At 36.7% G+C, this 17,903-nt stretch overlaps 1 protein-coding gene across 2 annotated transcripts; it reads right to left on the reverse strand.

The window, feature by feature from the left end:
* Positions 1 to 4,454: 4,454 nt before the first annotated feature.
* LOC106057762 (E3 ubiquitin-protein ligase XIAP-like) lies at positions 4,455 to 16,265 on the reverse strand. 2 transcript variants are annotated; one of them, XM_056027866.1, is made up of 7 exons: positions 16,138 to 16,265; positions 11,439 to 13,010; positions 8,999 to 9,174; positions 8,751 to 8,808; positions 8,451 to 8,558; positions 7,470 to 7,604; positions 4,455 to 7,161 (listed from the first exon to the last, which is right to left on the reverse strand). In XM_056027866.1, the coding sequence occupies exons 2-7, from the start codon at positions 12,892 to 12,894 to the stop codon at positions 6,974 to 6,976; spliced, it is 2,121 nt and encodes a 706-aa protein (XP_055883841.1). In that variant the 5' UTR covers positions 12,895 to 13,010; positions 16,138 to 16,265; the 3' UTR covers positions 4,455 to 6,973. The 2 variants fall into 2 exon arrangements, with proteins under 2 accessions (XP_055883841.1, XP_055883840.1); XM_056027865.1 differs by lacking the exon at positions 16,138 to 16,265 and having other exon boundaries at positions 11,439 to 13,112.
* Between the last annotated feature and the right edge of the window lie 1,638 nt (positions 16,266 to 17,903).

Here is a 17,903-nt window from a genome sequence, read left to right on the forward strand (position 1 = left end):
TTCGGAAAGTGCTCCTTGACAATATAAAACTTTATACAATAGTAACAATAAGCTCAAAATTTAATTCCTACATTTAACTCTCTATTTCGTCAAAGTCAACAAGTGAATAATTTTTGTTGACAAGTTTTCGTTATTCTATGCAGCTTATATTTCGTACATAATGCCCAGGCATTCATCTCATTTTATAAGAGATGATCCATAGTCGCTTCGCGACTGAAGGAGGCCATAGAGATATTTATTTTTAAATTCGGAAATATTTTGTATAATTTCATTTACATGATCTGATCATTATTTTTTCTTTAAAGTTCAATGTTTCTGTTTTAATCTCAGAGGAACTAACGATTATATTACATTTTTGTCATTGTTGAGTATCAGTAATATGCTTACGACCTCCAGTTTACAATTTTATTTAAACATAATGTAAATACTGATTAATTATTTAAACCTAATTTTTTTTTTCGAAATTCTAAATACATATTATAATAATTTGAGAAAAGTGCAAAAACTAACACAATCAACGCCTCTTTCTTTTTTTTTTTTAAATTTATTTTTATACCATCTTCACAGCGTTTCCCAAAACTTTACCTTAACGCAACACTTCGCTCATTCTGAGTAGGCTATCTCGCGGAACACTTTGCTTATTTTTTTTGTTTTTGTTTTGATTGATTAATTCACGAGGTGGCCTCGAGTAACAATAGGGTTCCGCGGAACACAGTTTGGGAAACACTGGATTAGAAAGAGGGAGGGGAAATTCACAGCAATGAACGATTTGTCGCGTGAACGATTTGTCGTGAACCAACTGTCGGTGAACAAGTTGTCGGTGAACAAGTTGTCGGTGAACAAGTTGTCGGTGAACGATTTGTCTGTGAACGATTTGTCGCGTGAACGATTTGCCGTGAACCAACTGTCGGTGAACAAGTTGTCAGTGAACAAGTTGTCGGTGAACAAGTTGTCGGTGAACGATTTGTCTGTGAACGATTTGTCGCGTGAACGATTTGTCGTGAACCAACTGTCGGTGAACAAGTTGTCGGTGAACAAGTTGTCGGTGAACAAGTTGTCGGTGAACAAGTTGTCGGTGAACAAGTTGTCGGTGAACAAGTTGTCTGTTAGCGAATAGTCCGTGAGCGATATGTCGCGTGAACGAATTGTCGGGTGAACGAAATGTCTGGTGAACGAATAGTCGCGTGAACGAAAAGTCGTGAACGATTTGTCGGCGAACGAAATGTCAGTGAACGAATTGTCGTGTCCCCCGCTTGCAGACATCTCTATAGGTTAGTCTTGGGCAGCCCTTGGGTCTGACTCCCTCCACAAGCTCAGCATATAAGATATCCTTCGGGATTCTACCATCTGGCATGCGGGTGACATGTCTGAGCCATCGTAGTCTTCTTTGTGTCAGGAGAGCATACATGCTGTTCATATTGGCCAATCTCAAAACTTCCTGATTGGAGACATGGTCCTTCCAAGAGAAGCGCATTATGCGTCTCAGGCATCCTAAGTGGAAACTATTCAATCTGTGCTCTTGGTACATGTATGTTGACCAGCTTTCACTGCCACAAAGAAGAGTGCTCACAACACAGGCGTTGTAGACTAGGATTTTTGTTGGTGTGGTCAATTTGATATTTTCCCGCGCTTGGAGAGTTTTGTCAATGCTGTAGTAGCTTTCCTAATTCTTTTTATCAGCTCGATGTCTAAATCTAGGTTACTGGCAATTGTTGATCCCAAGTAGGTAAATTCCTGCACCACCGTATAAGTGTAGTTCCCAATATTTATCAAAGGTATTTCAGCGACATCTTGTGCCAGGATGTCGGTCTTGAAGATACATATTGTAAGGCTAAACTCTTGACAAGCAGCTACCAAGGTATTCACTAGCTTCTGTAGACCTCCTTGTGAATGAGATACGAGTGCCGCGTCATCGGCGAACAGCATCTCCCTAAGATACGACGTCTTTTCGTTTAGGCTTTAAGACGTGCCAGGTTAAAAAGCCTTCCATCGGATCTACTGTGGGTATATATATATATATATTCCGTCTACCATGGATTTAAAAGCGCTGGTTAGTACGACTGAGAAGATTTAGGCCTATATTTCATAACATAAAAAGTCAAGTACTGCTAATCGAGTTAATTATAAAATCCAATCAATTCTATTTGAAAAAAAAAGTATTTTTACTATATAATATATTAAAGGACATTTCTGTAATTTGACCAACGTTGAAGTCAATGTTTCAGCTACACTACATCATATTTTGTAAAAATGTCCATTTGACAGAAAAGTATTATTTTATAGCTCCAACTATCCAGAACTCAGCACATCTATGACTTCCCATCTTAATCAAGTAGCTAATAAATTGTCCTCATGCTATAAAAAATATTCACAAAACACCTCGTGACATTTGACAAATCAGCCAAAATTTCCATGATTATTAGTAGTAAAGTTACCCTTTCAGACTTAGCTGTCTATAAGATAGATGATGTTAAGGTCATCTTTTTCTTTGGCTAAAAATTAAAGAGCAGTGCAATGTGGCTAGCGGAGTACCCTTTAGAGTTGGGTGGACTCAGGGGCGCCATAAAAACTCCCGAAATTGAAAATCTGAAGTCTTCAAAGAGATTCGAACCCAGGAGCCCAGGACTCAAGGTTCGGAAGGCAAGCGATTAAGCACTCAGCCACCATGGCCCGAGTGCCAACTACCCACGATTTAAATAGGCTGCTAGATATATTTACCCTGAAAGCAGAATCATATCCCAGAATCCAACAAATTTACAAAGTATGGTTGAAATGCCACAAACTTGATTGTGATATTAATTAGATCTATAGTTTATTTTTCTTGTTTCAAAGCCTTTTCAATTATTTATTAGCGGCCCCCGAAAGGGGAAAAGACGCTATTAGTTTTGTGCGAAATGTCTGTCCGTTTGTCCGTCCGTCCCGTTTAGATCTCGTAAACTAGAAAAGATATTGAAAATCCGACATCACAATATTTTAGACCATTCAAAGTTCTGACGCAACGGCTACTTTTTTTTTCTGAAATCGAAAAATCTTATTTTTAAAATCAGTTATGCAAGCAGGTTTTTAAAGAGAAAAGGCTAATTAGTATGCATTATAAGTTAGACCTAATTAGAAACGAATAGTAATCTTGTAAACTTCATTTTCCTAAATTTCTTTTACATTGCGAATATTCTGAAAAAAAATTTTTTTGAGGATTCCAATAAGAGATTGAGCCTTTTCAAAACAATTAGATCAATTATAAGACATCAGTTAGGCCAGGGGAGGCGCGGTGGCTGAGCGGTAAAGCGCTTGGCTTCCGAACGGAGGGTCCCGGGTTCGAATCCTGGTGAACACTGGGATTTTCAACTTTGGAATCTTTGGGCGCCTCTGAGTCCACTCAGCTCTAATGGGTAGCTGACATTAGTTGGGGAAAAGTAAAGACGGTTGGTCGTTGTGCTGGCTACATGACACCCACGTTAACCGTAGGCCACAAAAACAGATGAACTTTACATCATCTGCCCTATAGACCACAAGGTCTGAAAAGAGAACTAGTTAGGCCAGGTTCACATCTAACTTTACATTCACTTTCATCTATCCTTTGATCTGCGGGACCGTTGGGGCACTACACAAGATCTGTTAACCTTCTTTCTCCATTCTTATCTCTCATTTGTCTTTGATATAGGCCTAATTTCATTTGGATGTTCTTTCTGAAAATATTGAAGCCTGCCTGGGTGGACCACTCCGGGGTCCGATTTTAAGTTTGTGTTTCCACACAAACTGTCTTTTGTAACCTTGTTTATTCTGTTTTTGCAAGTTGATGTTTATTTTTTTTTCTTTCCATATCTTTTTGTTCTATATTTTTCTTACCGGAACCCTGCATTGGTGGATGCGCATGACGTTGTGAAGAGATCCTTTGACACATTTAAACTGCGCTCTATCAAATGAGTACCCCCAAAGCTTTCAACAGTTTGTGTGGGTCTACGTAGTGAAGTGAAAAAGTACACTAGTTTTATGGAGTCGATGACAATGCCTTATTATCAGTTGATCTTTGACTTTTAGACAAAAGAGTTTGTACCTGCCATATCTCTCATTTCTGGCCTCGAGAAGAATTCCTTCCATTTTGTTAATTGTCTAATGAGTAATTTAACACTAAACAACACAAAAAGACTAAGAGTGGTATGCGCGCTGGACTGTCGTTCTCGGTCTTCCCGGGTTCACAACCTGCTCGCTGCCATCCCCCGTCGGAATTTAGGACAAGGAAGTAGATTATCTTTTCAACTTTAAAGGAACATCCGAAACATGTAAAACATTAAAAAAAAAATATTAACTCTTTTTGTTTATAAACATCTGTGAAATTATGTTCACTTAATACGCATTATCAAGTTTTTACCCCAACATTACCGGTAAATCCCTAGGAGTTTATACAAAAGAAAACATACAAAAGTAATTATATAATATAAATATATAATTTATTAACAAGACTGTTGAGGCATATTAAATTAAATAAAATACTCAACATAATCATTTTTCGTTAATTAATAAAGTCTGAGATTTACGGACGGATGGGTTGGTAGACCACACAAAACTAATAGCGAGATGTTTTTTCTTATTAAACTAATTGTTAAGTAGAAAATTTCAAATTTTAAGTTTGAATTCTACAAAAGTATATTTAACAATATGATAAGAACATTCTCAAAAACAATTTTTATATATTAAATTACTTTATTTCGTGTAAAAAAACAACAACAACAACAACACCATTTGAGCATTGACATTAACGGCATAGTTCAATTTGGAAGATTCTACTGTTAAAAGGCTCATTCTCAACCCTCCTCCTTTCCAAACTTCTGTAAAATCACAAATTTAGAAAGCCTTCAGGATAGAAGACTTAAAACTAACCTAGCAATTATACATAAAACACTGAACCATAATCTTCAAATACAAAAACAAAATTTAATAAAATAGCCAAGTCACAAAGATAAAGGCACATTTCTCATTCCATATGCTAGGACAAATTTGTACAAATGCTTTTTCTTCCCTAGTGCTATTAAGGCAAGGAATGGGTTGCCTGAGTCAGCCAGGAAAAGTAGTGACTTGGCAGAATTAAATGCATGGCATGATTGACCTAAGAACACGTGTAGGACGTAATCATCTTCTCTTTATGAAGTAACGTCTGTATTTTACAAGATAAGATTGCTATTGTTAGGTTTGTTCATTAGGTTCTTGATATTAAAAGATTTAAACATTCGCCGTTTTCACTAAACTCTATGTTAAAAGACGTTCAAAAGGTCTTTATTTTATTGCATATTGATGTATGTGTCTCCCTGTTGCCTCAATTCCACCAATTACCTTGCAAACTCTTCATGGGAGGGCATGGATTAAATAAATAGTTTTAATGATTTTTCTATAAATTTGGCAGTTTATGTATACCTTTTGCAAAAAAAAAAACAATGACATAAAAAAAAATGTCTTTTTAAAAAATTAGACTATTCCAAAGATATTCATCAAAATTAAATTTGGTCTTGAACAGACAGGTCAGCGGGTATTTCCTCATCAAGTCCCTATTCATTAAAGAGTTGAATAATTAGACTTCTGGAACATATTACGCACAGCCTTGTAAGTCTGGATCTATTGGTCATGATGGCTGCCTGGTGGTGCGGTTTGCACGCTGGACTGTCGTTCAGATTTATCGATGGTCCCGGGTTCAAACCCTGCCCGCTCCAATCCCCCGTCGTCCTGCGGGAGGTTTGGACTAGGAAGTAATTATCTTCAACTCTGAAGGAACATCCGAAACATGTAAAACAAACATTTTACAAAACATCATTTGAACTTAGTATATCGGCACTCAAAATGGATTTTTTTAGTGGGGAAGAGGGTATTAGGGCAGAGTAAAATTATTGCTCTTAGGAAACAGTCATCGAATTCTTAACTCTTTATCTCCGAATTGACGATATCCTCGTATATTTGACTCCATTAGATCAAATTTTTAAATTTTTTGGTCTTATAAACTTTAATTTGTGTTATATAAAATGAACATGTATTCTCCTATAATTATATACCAAAAGTGAACGTTTTCTTATAACAAACAAACATGTTATTGAAGTTTAATCATTACAGGGTAGAGGGTACAAACGTAAAAAAAAAAAACAATTCTGCAAGAACATGGAAAATAATTACGGATGTAAAAAGTTAAAGGTGGACTTTTCAGGTTGCACATTGCAAAAAGAGCTAGAAACAAACAAACCTGAACACTATCTCGAAATTGGCTCTAACAATTCTCATTGAAATTCAACATTTGATGAATATCTTTGGGAAACAATTAGTAGCTTGTTGGCCAGCCACACAAGGAAAACTATATAGTTTAAACTCTATGATTTTCTTAAGTATAAAAAATTTACAATTGGCTAGAGGACTAGAAAATATAATCTTGAGCAGACTACATCATCAGGTATTTTTGCATCCAGGCATGTAGAGTTAAAAAAAAATGTTCCTGAAAATTTTTGTGCACCGCCATTTAAGTTTAGATCTAAATTTAGAATCAAGTCTAGTAGATTTCTATATTCGCTTAACCAGGATTCTTTCTTTAATTTATCAATAGTTTTAAAGAAAAATAAACGCGATATAAGTTCTGTAAAGGAGAAATTGTCTTTTTTAAAAACAGTATTTTTTACTTTCTTGTTTTTTTTTAAATCTTTTTTGTTAGCTCTTTATAACTGCAGAGCTAAAAAATTGTATGAAAGAATGTTAGAAAAAAGTGTTACAATATGATTTAACTGAAAATGTTCCTTGATATCAAAGCAAAATGATTAATCTAGGTAAAAAAAAATGAAATGTATGTTGTTGTTGTTGTTTTTTAGCAAGATTTAAATATTTGCAAAACAAAACAAGTCTATTTCTGTACCAACCATTTAAGAAAATCTAAACCGTCAAATCATTTTCTTAAATTCACTAAATTAGACACGGAGCAATTTCCCAAATAGCCTTTATATTTAGTCTACCAATGAACGAGTTTTAAAAATATCACAAGACATTTACAAAGCTGACACCTGGGTACTCTAAAACCACAATCAATGCAACTAATCACATGGTTGCTAGGAAAATAGCAAATGCAGCTTTTCTGTATATGGCAGCTTTTGCACAACATTTGTGGAGGTAACTCCTCAATATCTGATTTAGACTGACCTGTTTATAAATGTCAAAAAAAAAATGATTATAGTTATCATGGCAGCTATACAAAATAAAAATATATCTGTAACACTGCACTACATAATGCAACCAACTTTACGATTTTGATAATTCAGGGTTCGTGCATTAATTCATATTAAAATATTATTTTACATACCCTAAATAACAAAACAGTAACATTATTTTATTTATTATTTTATTTCACATTAATTGTGATTAAGGATTATACATAAAGTGTCAAAAGTCATGACATGCCAAAAACTATAAAATTTAAGGATTTAAAAGTATGTGATTATAAAACTTACCAAGATTCGCATTAAGAGAAGTGTCAGACACACCTGCCATTGTTTCTGCTGCTCGTTCAATCATTTTTGATGGATTTTTCTTTACTTTGTGTTCCACCAACTTCTCATAAATTTTATCCGCAGATAATATATTTCCTGAACACATCACCCGAAAGAATAACAACAGATGTTAATAGTTGATAGATGGTAGACAGACTGACGGACAAACAGACAGACAGACAGACAGTCTAACAGTGAGACAGAGGAAAAGATGGATGGATGGATGAATAGATAGATGGATGGATGAATGGATGAATAGATAGATGGATGGATGAATGGATGAATAGATAGATGGATGGATGAATGGATGAATAGATAGATGGATGGATGAATGGATGGATGCATGCTTGGATGAAAAATTAAATAGATAGGTAGGTAGGTTTTGTAGATAGATAGATAGATAGATAGATAGATAGATAGATAGATAGATAGATAGATAGATAGATACAGACAGACAGACAGATAGATAGATAGACAGACAGACAGACAGACAGACGGACAGACAGACAGACAGACAGACAGACAGATAGATAGATAGATAGATAGATAGATAGATAGATAGATAGATAGATAGATAGATAGATAGATGGATGGATGGATGGATGGATGGATGGATGGATGGATGGATGGATAGACAGACAGACAGACAGACAGACAGACAGACAGACAGATAGATAGATAGACAGACAGACAGATAGATAGATAGATAGATAGATAGATAGATAGATAGATAGACGTTAACATCAATGAAAGAAAAATACTGTTAAGAAGTCAACCAAAATGTTGGCCTACTATTTGAACATAGAATATGCAAGAATGATTAACAAATAGTTTTATTTTATTAATTACTAGATACTTAAATACCAATTATCTTTTATTTGATGAAAATCATACTAATAAATACATAAATGATGATATTCAAGAAATAGAATAAGTAATCACCATCTTCTTTGATTGCCTCGGCTGTGGTAATAACTTCAGCCAAGGGATATCCCATGTCCACAATGGTCTTAACAGCTGGGTCTCTTTTTAATGGACTGTCTTTGGAATCTACGTGAAATTGAAACATAACTTTTTATTATAATCAAAGAATGTTTGCTAATAATTTAAGTGGGAAAAAAATCAACAGCAACTACAAACAGTGTATTCAGAGTTGCATTAGAATTTACTTTTTAAACTACACAAGTGAACTTTGAACTTTTGTGTTTGAATTGGGAGATGTAAGAGTTTCAATCCACTCACCAAGTTGAAAAGCCGAGGCTGCGTCTCCAATTTTATCCATCACCATTTTCATTGAGATCTTAGATATGCAATAAAAAACATAAAACATCATTTACTGATATAGACTTTGTCATTAAACTATTTTAAAAGAAGGCTAATAAAGCAATAAAGATCTATATTGTTAAAACACTCCGTTTGACAAAAAAGATATGTAATATACTTTGAATAGAGATTTAAATTGGGAGAGACTTTAAATTGTAATTCCTTACATGGTCAAAACTTTTGTTCATATCTTGAATGGTGTCCACAAATACTTGTCCCATTTGCTGACGGATGTAAGCACATTTAGGAAACCACCTGGCATGTTCCACCCAGACATCGTCTTCATCTTCCCAGTTGCGTAAACCTCCACCACAGTAGAAGCAGCGAGCGCAGTCTCCATAACCTTGACATTGGAAGTATTTAACATATTGTCAAAGATCATTGTTTATTGTCAGGAAAACAGTCTGCTGGTAAATTCTTGTTTCAAATTTCAACATCTGGGTTATTACGTTTTTTTAAGGTAATAATACGGTCAGAGATTATATACTTTTAATTGAAACCTACCTAGCTTTATCGGCAGCGGCCGTTTCTTTGATCGATAGATAGATTGATAGATATATAGATACATATATAGATAGCCTACATATATATATATATATATATATATATATATATATATATATATATATATTAAAGATAGATAGATAGATAGATAGATAGATAGATAGATAGATAGATAGTGATACATTGCGGCGGAAACTGTATGTGGGCGGCATCGTTACGTTCATAGTTATTGCTTAGTTTCATCTCATTTTTTTCACAATGTAACTTCACGATTGAAGGAGACGTGAGTGGCCAGACCAGCTTGTTTGCTATCAAAGGAGCTCTAGTTCAAATCCCACACGAGCAGAGTTGTGTTAGGCAAGTGCCTAAAGGCATCACGGCATCTTTCTTCCAGATACCCCCTCCCCATTGGTCCACAAAAGAGATTGCAGAATAACACATTATAATAATAATAAGGCTTGTCTTCGAGTCCGAAGATTAACGGCAAATGCAGCTACGCAGCCCCAGCTGTGACCTACATATTGTTGTAATCCTATTGCTCCCTGACTAACCATTTTTTCCACATGCTAAGTTTATGCTGTTTGGCGTAAATGACCTTAAATAGTGTGTAAATGTGTTAAGAAACTTGAGTTATGATTTTGGATTTCTTGACTTAGGATTGAGGATTGTTTTCTTTAATTCGTGTTATTGAATCTGGATATGTAAATTTGATTTGGATATTGTGATATTATTTCTTTTTACTTGGGATATTGATTGATCATATTTGGATTTGTAGTGGTTCTGCAATCAGAGAGATACCAGCGGTCTGAGAATCGTTGAGTTATTTTCTTCAGTTCAATCCCACGCCATAGCAATATTTTGCCACATCCGGGGCAATAATAACCATTGTCCGCCGGTGGTCGATTATAATTTACTTTCCGCCGTCTGCGTATGTCCTCGGCAGAGGATTTTCTTTCACCATAATACACTGAGCATGCTATAGGCATTAAAACTGCGCTATAGACAAAAAAATATTAGGGCACTTTTTACCATTCGACCGATGCGCTGGGACGGATAGTTATCCCACGCGGTAAAGATCAACTCGCCATTTCGCCCACACTAGTATCGAGAAAATCAGCTGGCATCAGATTGCCTCTGAAAGATATAGAGCTGTTGAGCTCTTAGAAAGATTGCGAGACACACATTTGAGACCCCAAGAAAAGCACTTGTCGAAGACAGGCGCAGAAGACGAAAGAAAATCTTAAATAGACCACCGGTCAACAACGGCTTTGTCTGCATGAGATGCAGGAAAATATGCAGGTCGCAACTGGGTTTGACAAGTCATGTGAAACACTGCACCCATCCTTAAGAAGCCATTGCCACTATATACTTTTAATTTCACCTTAAAAATTACAAAACAGACCTTTTTAAAAAAGTAATATTTAAAAAAAAATAATTGTGCCCTACACTAAAATATAAAAATATTTAAAGATAACACTAGCTTTATAGTTACTATTGACACTACTTTCTGTAACTGAAGTTAGTTGTATAACCTTCCATTATTCTTCCCTAACCTTGACCCAGAGGTCGTTAACACTTGACAACCCTTTGCATATCTCCTAATACATCTCCTCTCCCCAACCTTTGTCCACTGGCATATGTGTAGTGCTAACTGCCGTTCTTCCCATGAGACAGATTTAAAAAGTGCTCGTCTTATTTCTGCTACTAGTATAAACAAACTTTAACGATTGAAACATTTTTTACATTATGTGGAGTAGCTAAAGATTTGGGGGCCCTGGGGGGGGGCCTTGATCCCTTTAGAGGCCCCTGCATTTTGACATTCGACATCATGACATGAGATAATGGCGTAACATTTGATGTAAAAACAACTTTCGGACACTCATTTGGGGGTATGGGGGATTTTACTTTTTGGACCCCTCCCCCCCTCCCTTTCTCCCACCCTAATGTAAATCAAATTTGGGACACTCCTGTGGGAGCCCGGGGGGATTTTCAAATTTTAACCCCCTCCTCCCACCCTAGCTACGCCACTGTCTACATTCATGAAATTTTATCACTGACCGAAACATTGGTTACATTTCACACAAAAAACTTAGACTTTAATACCTGCATAATAGAATCCAGCTTCTGCAAGTTCTTTAGGGCTCAAATGATGATCTCTTGGCCAGGATGTAAATGTCTCCATTCGTTTAGCAAGCACTGCATATTCAAATCTCTTGGGGCGTTCTGTTATAATGCCAAGATCAGAATACGTTGGTCCACCTGCATTTCCTTTGGCAGAGTTTTGACTATTGGCTGACACTGTTTGAGTTACAACTTCTGGTGGGTCTGATGTTGATATAGCAGATAAACTAGGACCTGCTTCAATATTTGTTTGACTTGTACTGACAGTTGTAGATGTGTTAGAAGCAGTCGCTGAGGTTATATGCAGGGATGGAGTAGAGTTAGAGGATGTCAAATTAGAACTAGCTGAACTTGTTGTGGTTGTTACTCTAGGGGATGCTCCTGAAGTCTCACTTTGTGATGCTGTAACTGCTGGGATTTCTCTAGTTGGTGTCGACTGTTCGGAACTGCTTGTTATCTGCGTATAATTATTATTATATCTTTCCCTTGGAAGGGTGGTGCCGTCTGGTTCAATATTTTCTCCTGGGTTCTTATAGTTCTCTAAAGCTTCACCAGTTTCTATTTCATTATGTCTAGTGTCTTCTGGTCTATTTCTGCTTTGCTTTGAATTTAGAAGTTGATCAAAAAGAGAGAAATCCAAGTTTGTATTCACTGAGATGTTTGAACAATTAATTTGAGTCACCATTGAACAATCGGGAGATAACTGTTTATGTACTTCAGGAATATCATCCAAAGGTTGCCATCTATTTTTAACTTTGTAGCAGAAGTGACACATGACACTGTCATCTAAATCGTTACCACTTCCCAGGTAAACAAAGCCATCAGCAGCTAATAAAATGGCAGATTTGGCAGCGTTTTGTGGGTATTTGAAAAAAGTACACAACCTCCATTTTTCCTCATTAAGTCGTGGCCAAGAGATACCACATACACTTGATGGATGCTCTACTATAGTGTAAAGACTGTTAACGAATCCCTGGTATTTATCTTCGTCTTCAGATTTAATTTTTTTAATTTCCCCATAAAGATCGTTTCGAAAATCACTCCTGTTTCTGTCAACCCCCTTACTCTTTGACTGAAAGCTTTCTATTTCATCGTCTACCACTTCTTTACTGACTATTTGTGCTAAAGATTTTGTGTCCTCACTGAGCAGCATCAAACCACTTTGTCCATCTTGCTTAGATTTAGTAGTAGTATTAATGATTGCCTGTTCTTGTGTGCAAACTTTGTCCGGCAGTTGTTCTATCAATTCACTGATGCTTTTTAATATGTTTTCTAGCTCATTCCGTGCATTTTTGAAAACAGCTTGAGCGGATGGAAACTTTTTATCTAATCTGATTAAAATGTTTTTATTGGTCCATCTTTTACACTTCTGCTCTTGCACATGCCTGGTTTTTGTTTTTTTTCTGTTATTCAGTTTTTTGTGTGAACCAAATAGCATTGTAGAAGCAGTGAACTTAACCAAAATTCACATCTAACTATTATTTTATATTCCTTCTTTGTCAAATATAGCAATGCATCCGTGAGATTTTTTTTCGTTACACACTTTGGTGAGTTCTGTAATAGTTAAATTATAATAATTATATTGTAAATGAAAGAATGTACACAACTTTTTATTCTGCTTTATCAGCCTTTAAATTTCATTTCCCTGTCAATGTATACAAGAGTAAAACGAAATCTTATTCAAAAGAATAGTTAAGAGAATCAATAATATTTTTCAAACTATAGTATATATTACACAGATAGTGTCTCAAACAAGGAAATCCTATGCCGAACTGGGAGTCGAACACTTAGTGAAATTGTGACAGAACGTCGCATGAGGTTTGCGGGACATGTTCTACGACAAAATGAACTACGCACACCAAGAGTTGCGATGACATGGAAGCCAATACGAGGAAAGCGCAAACAGGGACGTCATCGTATTACTTGGCGACAACACATTCATGGAGGACCTCAGAACAGTGGACGCCAGGATGGAGGAGGCTTCAGACATTGCCAATGACAGATCTTTATGGAGATAGCTTGCCGCCCAATGCGCCGAACGGCGCGGGATGATCTAAGTTAAAGTCTAAGTATATATCAAGAATAATAATGTTCTATTATAAAAAAATATATTAGTGAAAGAAGGCTGGGATTTATAATTTCGGGATCTTCAGTCCAGCTCTAGTGGGTACGGTACATTCAGAGACGTCCTTAGCAGAGCGCGAGACCTTGGGCGAGTGTCATGTGCGCGGCCCTGGGCGAGTGTCATGTGCGGGGCCCTGAGTCTACACATACCGTACCTCATCCACTAGCTGATCCAGATCTTTGTAGTGGGGAATGGGGTTGCGATTTTATCAAACCCTAATGCCCAGTAAACCCTAACCCTAATCAAAAACGCGCGTACAACATGTTTAAATATATTGAATTATAATTATAATAATAATGAATTATTTTAAATATATATATAAGAAACATTTACACTTCTGATTCTTATTACGAAGAGGCTAAAAAAATTGTTCATACATCTCATTCTAAAAAGCTTATAGTAAACAAAAGTTATTCTAATTGGCGATATGTTGGCACATTTAGTGGATGCCGTGAAAAATGTGTTTAAAGTGTTGGGTTGGCATGGAGATAAACAACTGATGGAACCTGCATGCTTTGACTGAGAAAAACACGTTACAGCTTTGTTCATAAAATTAAAGAACAATATTCCAATCTCTAAACGGGAAAGTGTGTGCTATCGACCAAATTATCTCAATGGTAAAACGTATCAGAGCTAGGGGTCTTACCATAGGCAGTTCCGAAAAAGAAATTGAAGGTTTGGAAACAAAACATTTCTAATTTTCGCACCACAGTAGTAAGCGCTGTCTTTGAACGAGCATGTTATTAAGAAGAATATTGGATCTAAAGGAAAAAATCATTATGTTTCTTGAAGGACATTCACTGTGACTTTGTTACTAATATTTCTAATGAAGACATAGTTCATGTTTTTCAAATGAAGTATTACAATGATTTATTTGCACATGACAGCAAATTTTAATAGGTCAACAACTTGGAACCGGTTTTCATTGCCCTCATTTCCAGTTGACCACTTAGTACAGAAGCTGATTGGTACTAGGCATTTATTTGGGAGAGCAAAGTTTTTTGCTCGTTGTGGTGGCCACATGACATCCTCGTTAACCGTCTGCTTGAAAAATAGATGACCTTTACAGATGATCTTCAATAGGAGACAGCGCCGGCCATACGAATGGCAGGGCCCACTTAAATCCATTCTTGTGAGGCCTTGAAGGCGCCGTGGCTAAGCGGTAAAGCGTTTGGCTTCTGAACCGGGGGTCCAGGGTTCGAATCCTGGTGAAGAATTGGATCTTTAATTTCGGGATCTCTAGGCGCCTCTGAGTCAGCTCTCTCTATATATAGCTCGTCTATCGTGGTTCGATGATGACCACTTTTGTAATCTAGGGGGCTGAGGGCGTTGCACTGGGGTTTTGTGTCTCTTCATGTGGCTGGTGAGACCTATGTGAGCCCGGAATGTTCGGCTGCACATTTTGCAGGTTATTCCAGCTGAAGCTAGTGTCATTTGCCTTACTTTTCTTCTCTGGCGCTTTTCTTCTGCCAGCGCCAGTTTTCACAGCTTTGTCATGTGCTTCTGTCTCCTAGGTGGCTGGGTCAATGCTGAACGCTTTCAGAGAAGCTTTGAGGGTGTCCCTAAAGCGCCTTCTTTGTCCACATTGTGAGCGCTTTCTGTAACTGTTCTTATATATTGTGCAGAGCTTATAACTTGAGTAACACAAAATATATTAAAAAAAACACTAACTATTTAGAGGTGGAGAGAGACAGTGGAGAGAAAGAAGAAAAGAAACTCCAAAGGGAACTTAGGAACCGTAAAACGGAGTTATCAGTAAAGGAATAAGACAACACTAAAAGGATAGGTGTACATAGTAAAATGTACCATATTGTAATGCTTAACTACATGAGACAGTTCAATTAACAACAACACTTAGGTCACGTTCGGTCAGGCTGGACCTGAGCCCCTTGAGAAAAGAGAAAGCTAAAATAGCAGACAATCAGCGCATCGGAATCTCATGGTATTTCGAATCGCGTCCAGCATAGTAAAATTAATGATAACACACCTTCATCAGCGTTGCACACTAAGTCGTTTGGTAGGTCTACCCTGTTTTAGTGCTACAGCAATATCTGTATGCCGTCTCGGAACGAAAACAACTCATCAAAATTAAACACATCATCTACAAACTAATAGTACTGTTTGTATATGTGTATTTTGCTAGAATTTTAGCTCACATTATTTTTTTCAAACAGCCAGGAGAACCAGTGACTTGACAGAATTTAAGTCATTGGTTAACATGCATGACTAAATGTATGACGCGTAGGACGTAATTGTCACGTCCTCTTCTTCATTTTTGAAGTAACGTCTGTATTAGGCCTATATAAGATAAGTCAGATATACATTAAAAAATTATTAAGTATTTTTTCATATCGTAATGCTTCATTATATCTTAAGTATTTATTATTTTCTTTAAAATAATAATAGTTTTTAAATTCCTCTAAAAGTAGTTATTCCTTTTTTTTTTTTTTAAATAAAAAATCTACTTTCGAGATTGTTTTAAAGTTGATATCAATACCAAAAAAAAAGTATTAATATCATTTTGTTAAATAAATTCAAGATATTGTTTGTTCTTACTTCATAATCCTGTTCATTTTCTCTATTACAACGATCTGGAACCAGTGAGTTCAATTTATTTCGCTTACGTATCCTTTGTTCAAAGTGGCTTCAGGGCACGCAACTTGTTTTGGTTTATGCTGCAAAATCAGTTACTGTAACTTATATTAAGAAATCCCTGACCCTGTTATGTATTACCCTATTGCGTGGCCTTACCATAGTAACACAGGTAAGGCTACAATCTTTGAAGGGCTTACATTCATGACAGAACATGTGGGAGGACTATTTGCTTAACCCAAATGAATATGTGTGTAGCGTTGTATTACTGCAAAATACGGTCCATTATTTATGTACTGGGCCTTATCCATACATGTATATAGATATAGTTAATTTTTCACTTAAGCCTACTAACATTAAATTAACTGTAGCAAGCATGTGCGTAGCCAAGATTTGTTTTCGGGGAGGGGGTTTTGGGAGCGGGGGTAAATTTCCCCCCCCCCCACCGCAAAAAATATGTCTGTGTGTGCGTGTGTGTTCGTGCGTGCGTGTGATGTACAAGTGTGTGTACATTATTAATCTTTATTACACTCTGACCCTTCATTCTTTCGAAAGACGTTTATTATACCCTAGAATGGGTTCTTCCTAAAGATAGATGAAAAATTGTAGATTCCCCCACCATTGCCAGCAAAGGGGTCTGAGGGAGCGGCCCTAGCTCCCTCAACTCGAGTCAGAGTTCCGCCGCCAAGCACTATTTCCGGTATTGAAAGCAAACAAAATGTATATTCTAAGGTGACTACAGTGCATTATACTGCTAATAAAAAACGTTTATTTCAAAATACTTATGTGCTATTCTTACTGACATAGATCCTCCTGCGTCATTCGGCGCATTGGGCGGCAAGATGCTTTAACAAAACTTTGTCACAGGCAATGTCTGAGGACCTACATGAAAGTGTAGCGCCACTTGTACTAAGATGTCCCTGTTTGCGCTTTCCTCGTAATGGCCTCCATGTCATCGCAACTCTTATTATGCGTCATTCATTTTGTCGGAGAACATGTCCCGCAAACCTCATATATCATGGGCGTAGCCAGGGTGGGTGGGTTTGGGGTTCAAATCAGGGGGTTTTGAGATACAAATCCCTCTACCAGGGGGTTTTGAGTTTAAAACCCCCTACAAGGGGCTTTGAGTTTAAACCCACTACAGGGGGTTTTGAGTTTAAAAGCCCCTAGTTTTAACCCCCTACGAGAGGTTTTTGCAGTAAAAAATACATTTTCAGTGTAAGAAAAAAGCAAATTACGCACTCAAAATGCTATGAGCTTTGCCAAAAGGGGTTTGAGTTTAAACCCCCTTCAGAGGGGTTTGATGCTAAAGTCACTAAATTCCGATCCCCCCCTGAGGGTGGGAATTTCATTTGGGGGGGTTCATACATACATACATACATACATACATACATACATACATACATACATACATACATACATACATACATACATTCATACATACATACATACATACATACATACATACACACACACATATACATACATACATAATAATAAAAATTCCCCCCCCCCCCCGAAAAATAATCTAAGTCACATCACTGATTTCCAACTAAACTCAGTGGAAAAATAACACCAGTATCATTAGTAGTTTTTAATTAACTTCCTTCGCCCCCCCCCCCCCCCGCCCTTTTTTTTTACTAAATGAAAAAGTTTTAATCTTATTGTCACCATTTCGCTAGCTGTGGCATTCATACTCTCCCGCCTTGACTACTGTAATGCCGTGCTAG

Source organism: Biomphalaria glabrata, chromosome 4 (assembly GCF_947242115.1).
Source record: "Biomphalaria glabrata chromosome 4, xgBioGlab47.1, whole genome shotgun sequence".
Lineage (NCBI taxonomy): Eukaryota > Metazoa > Mollusca > Gastropoda > Planorbidae > Biomphalaria > Biomphalaria glabrata.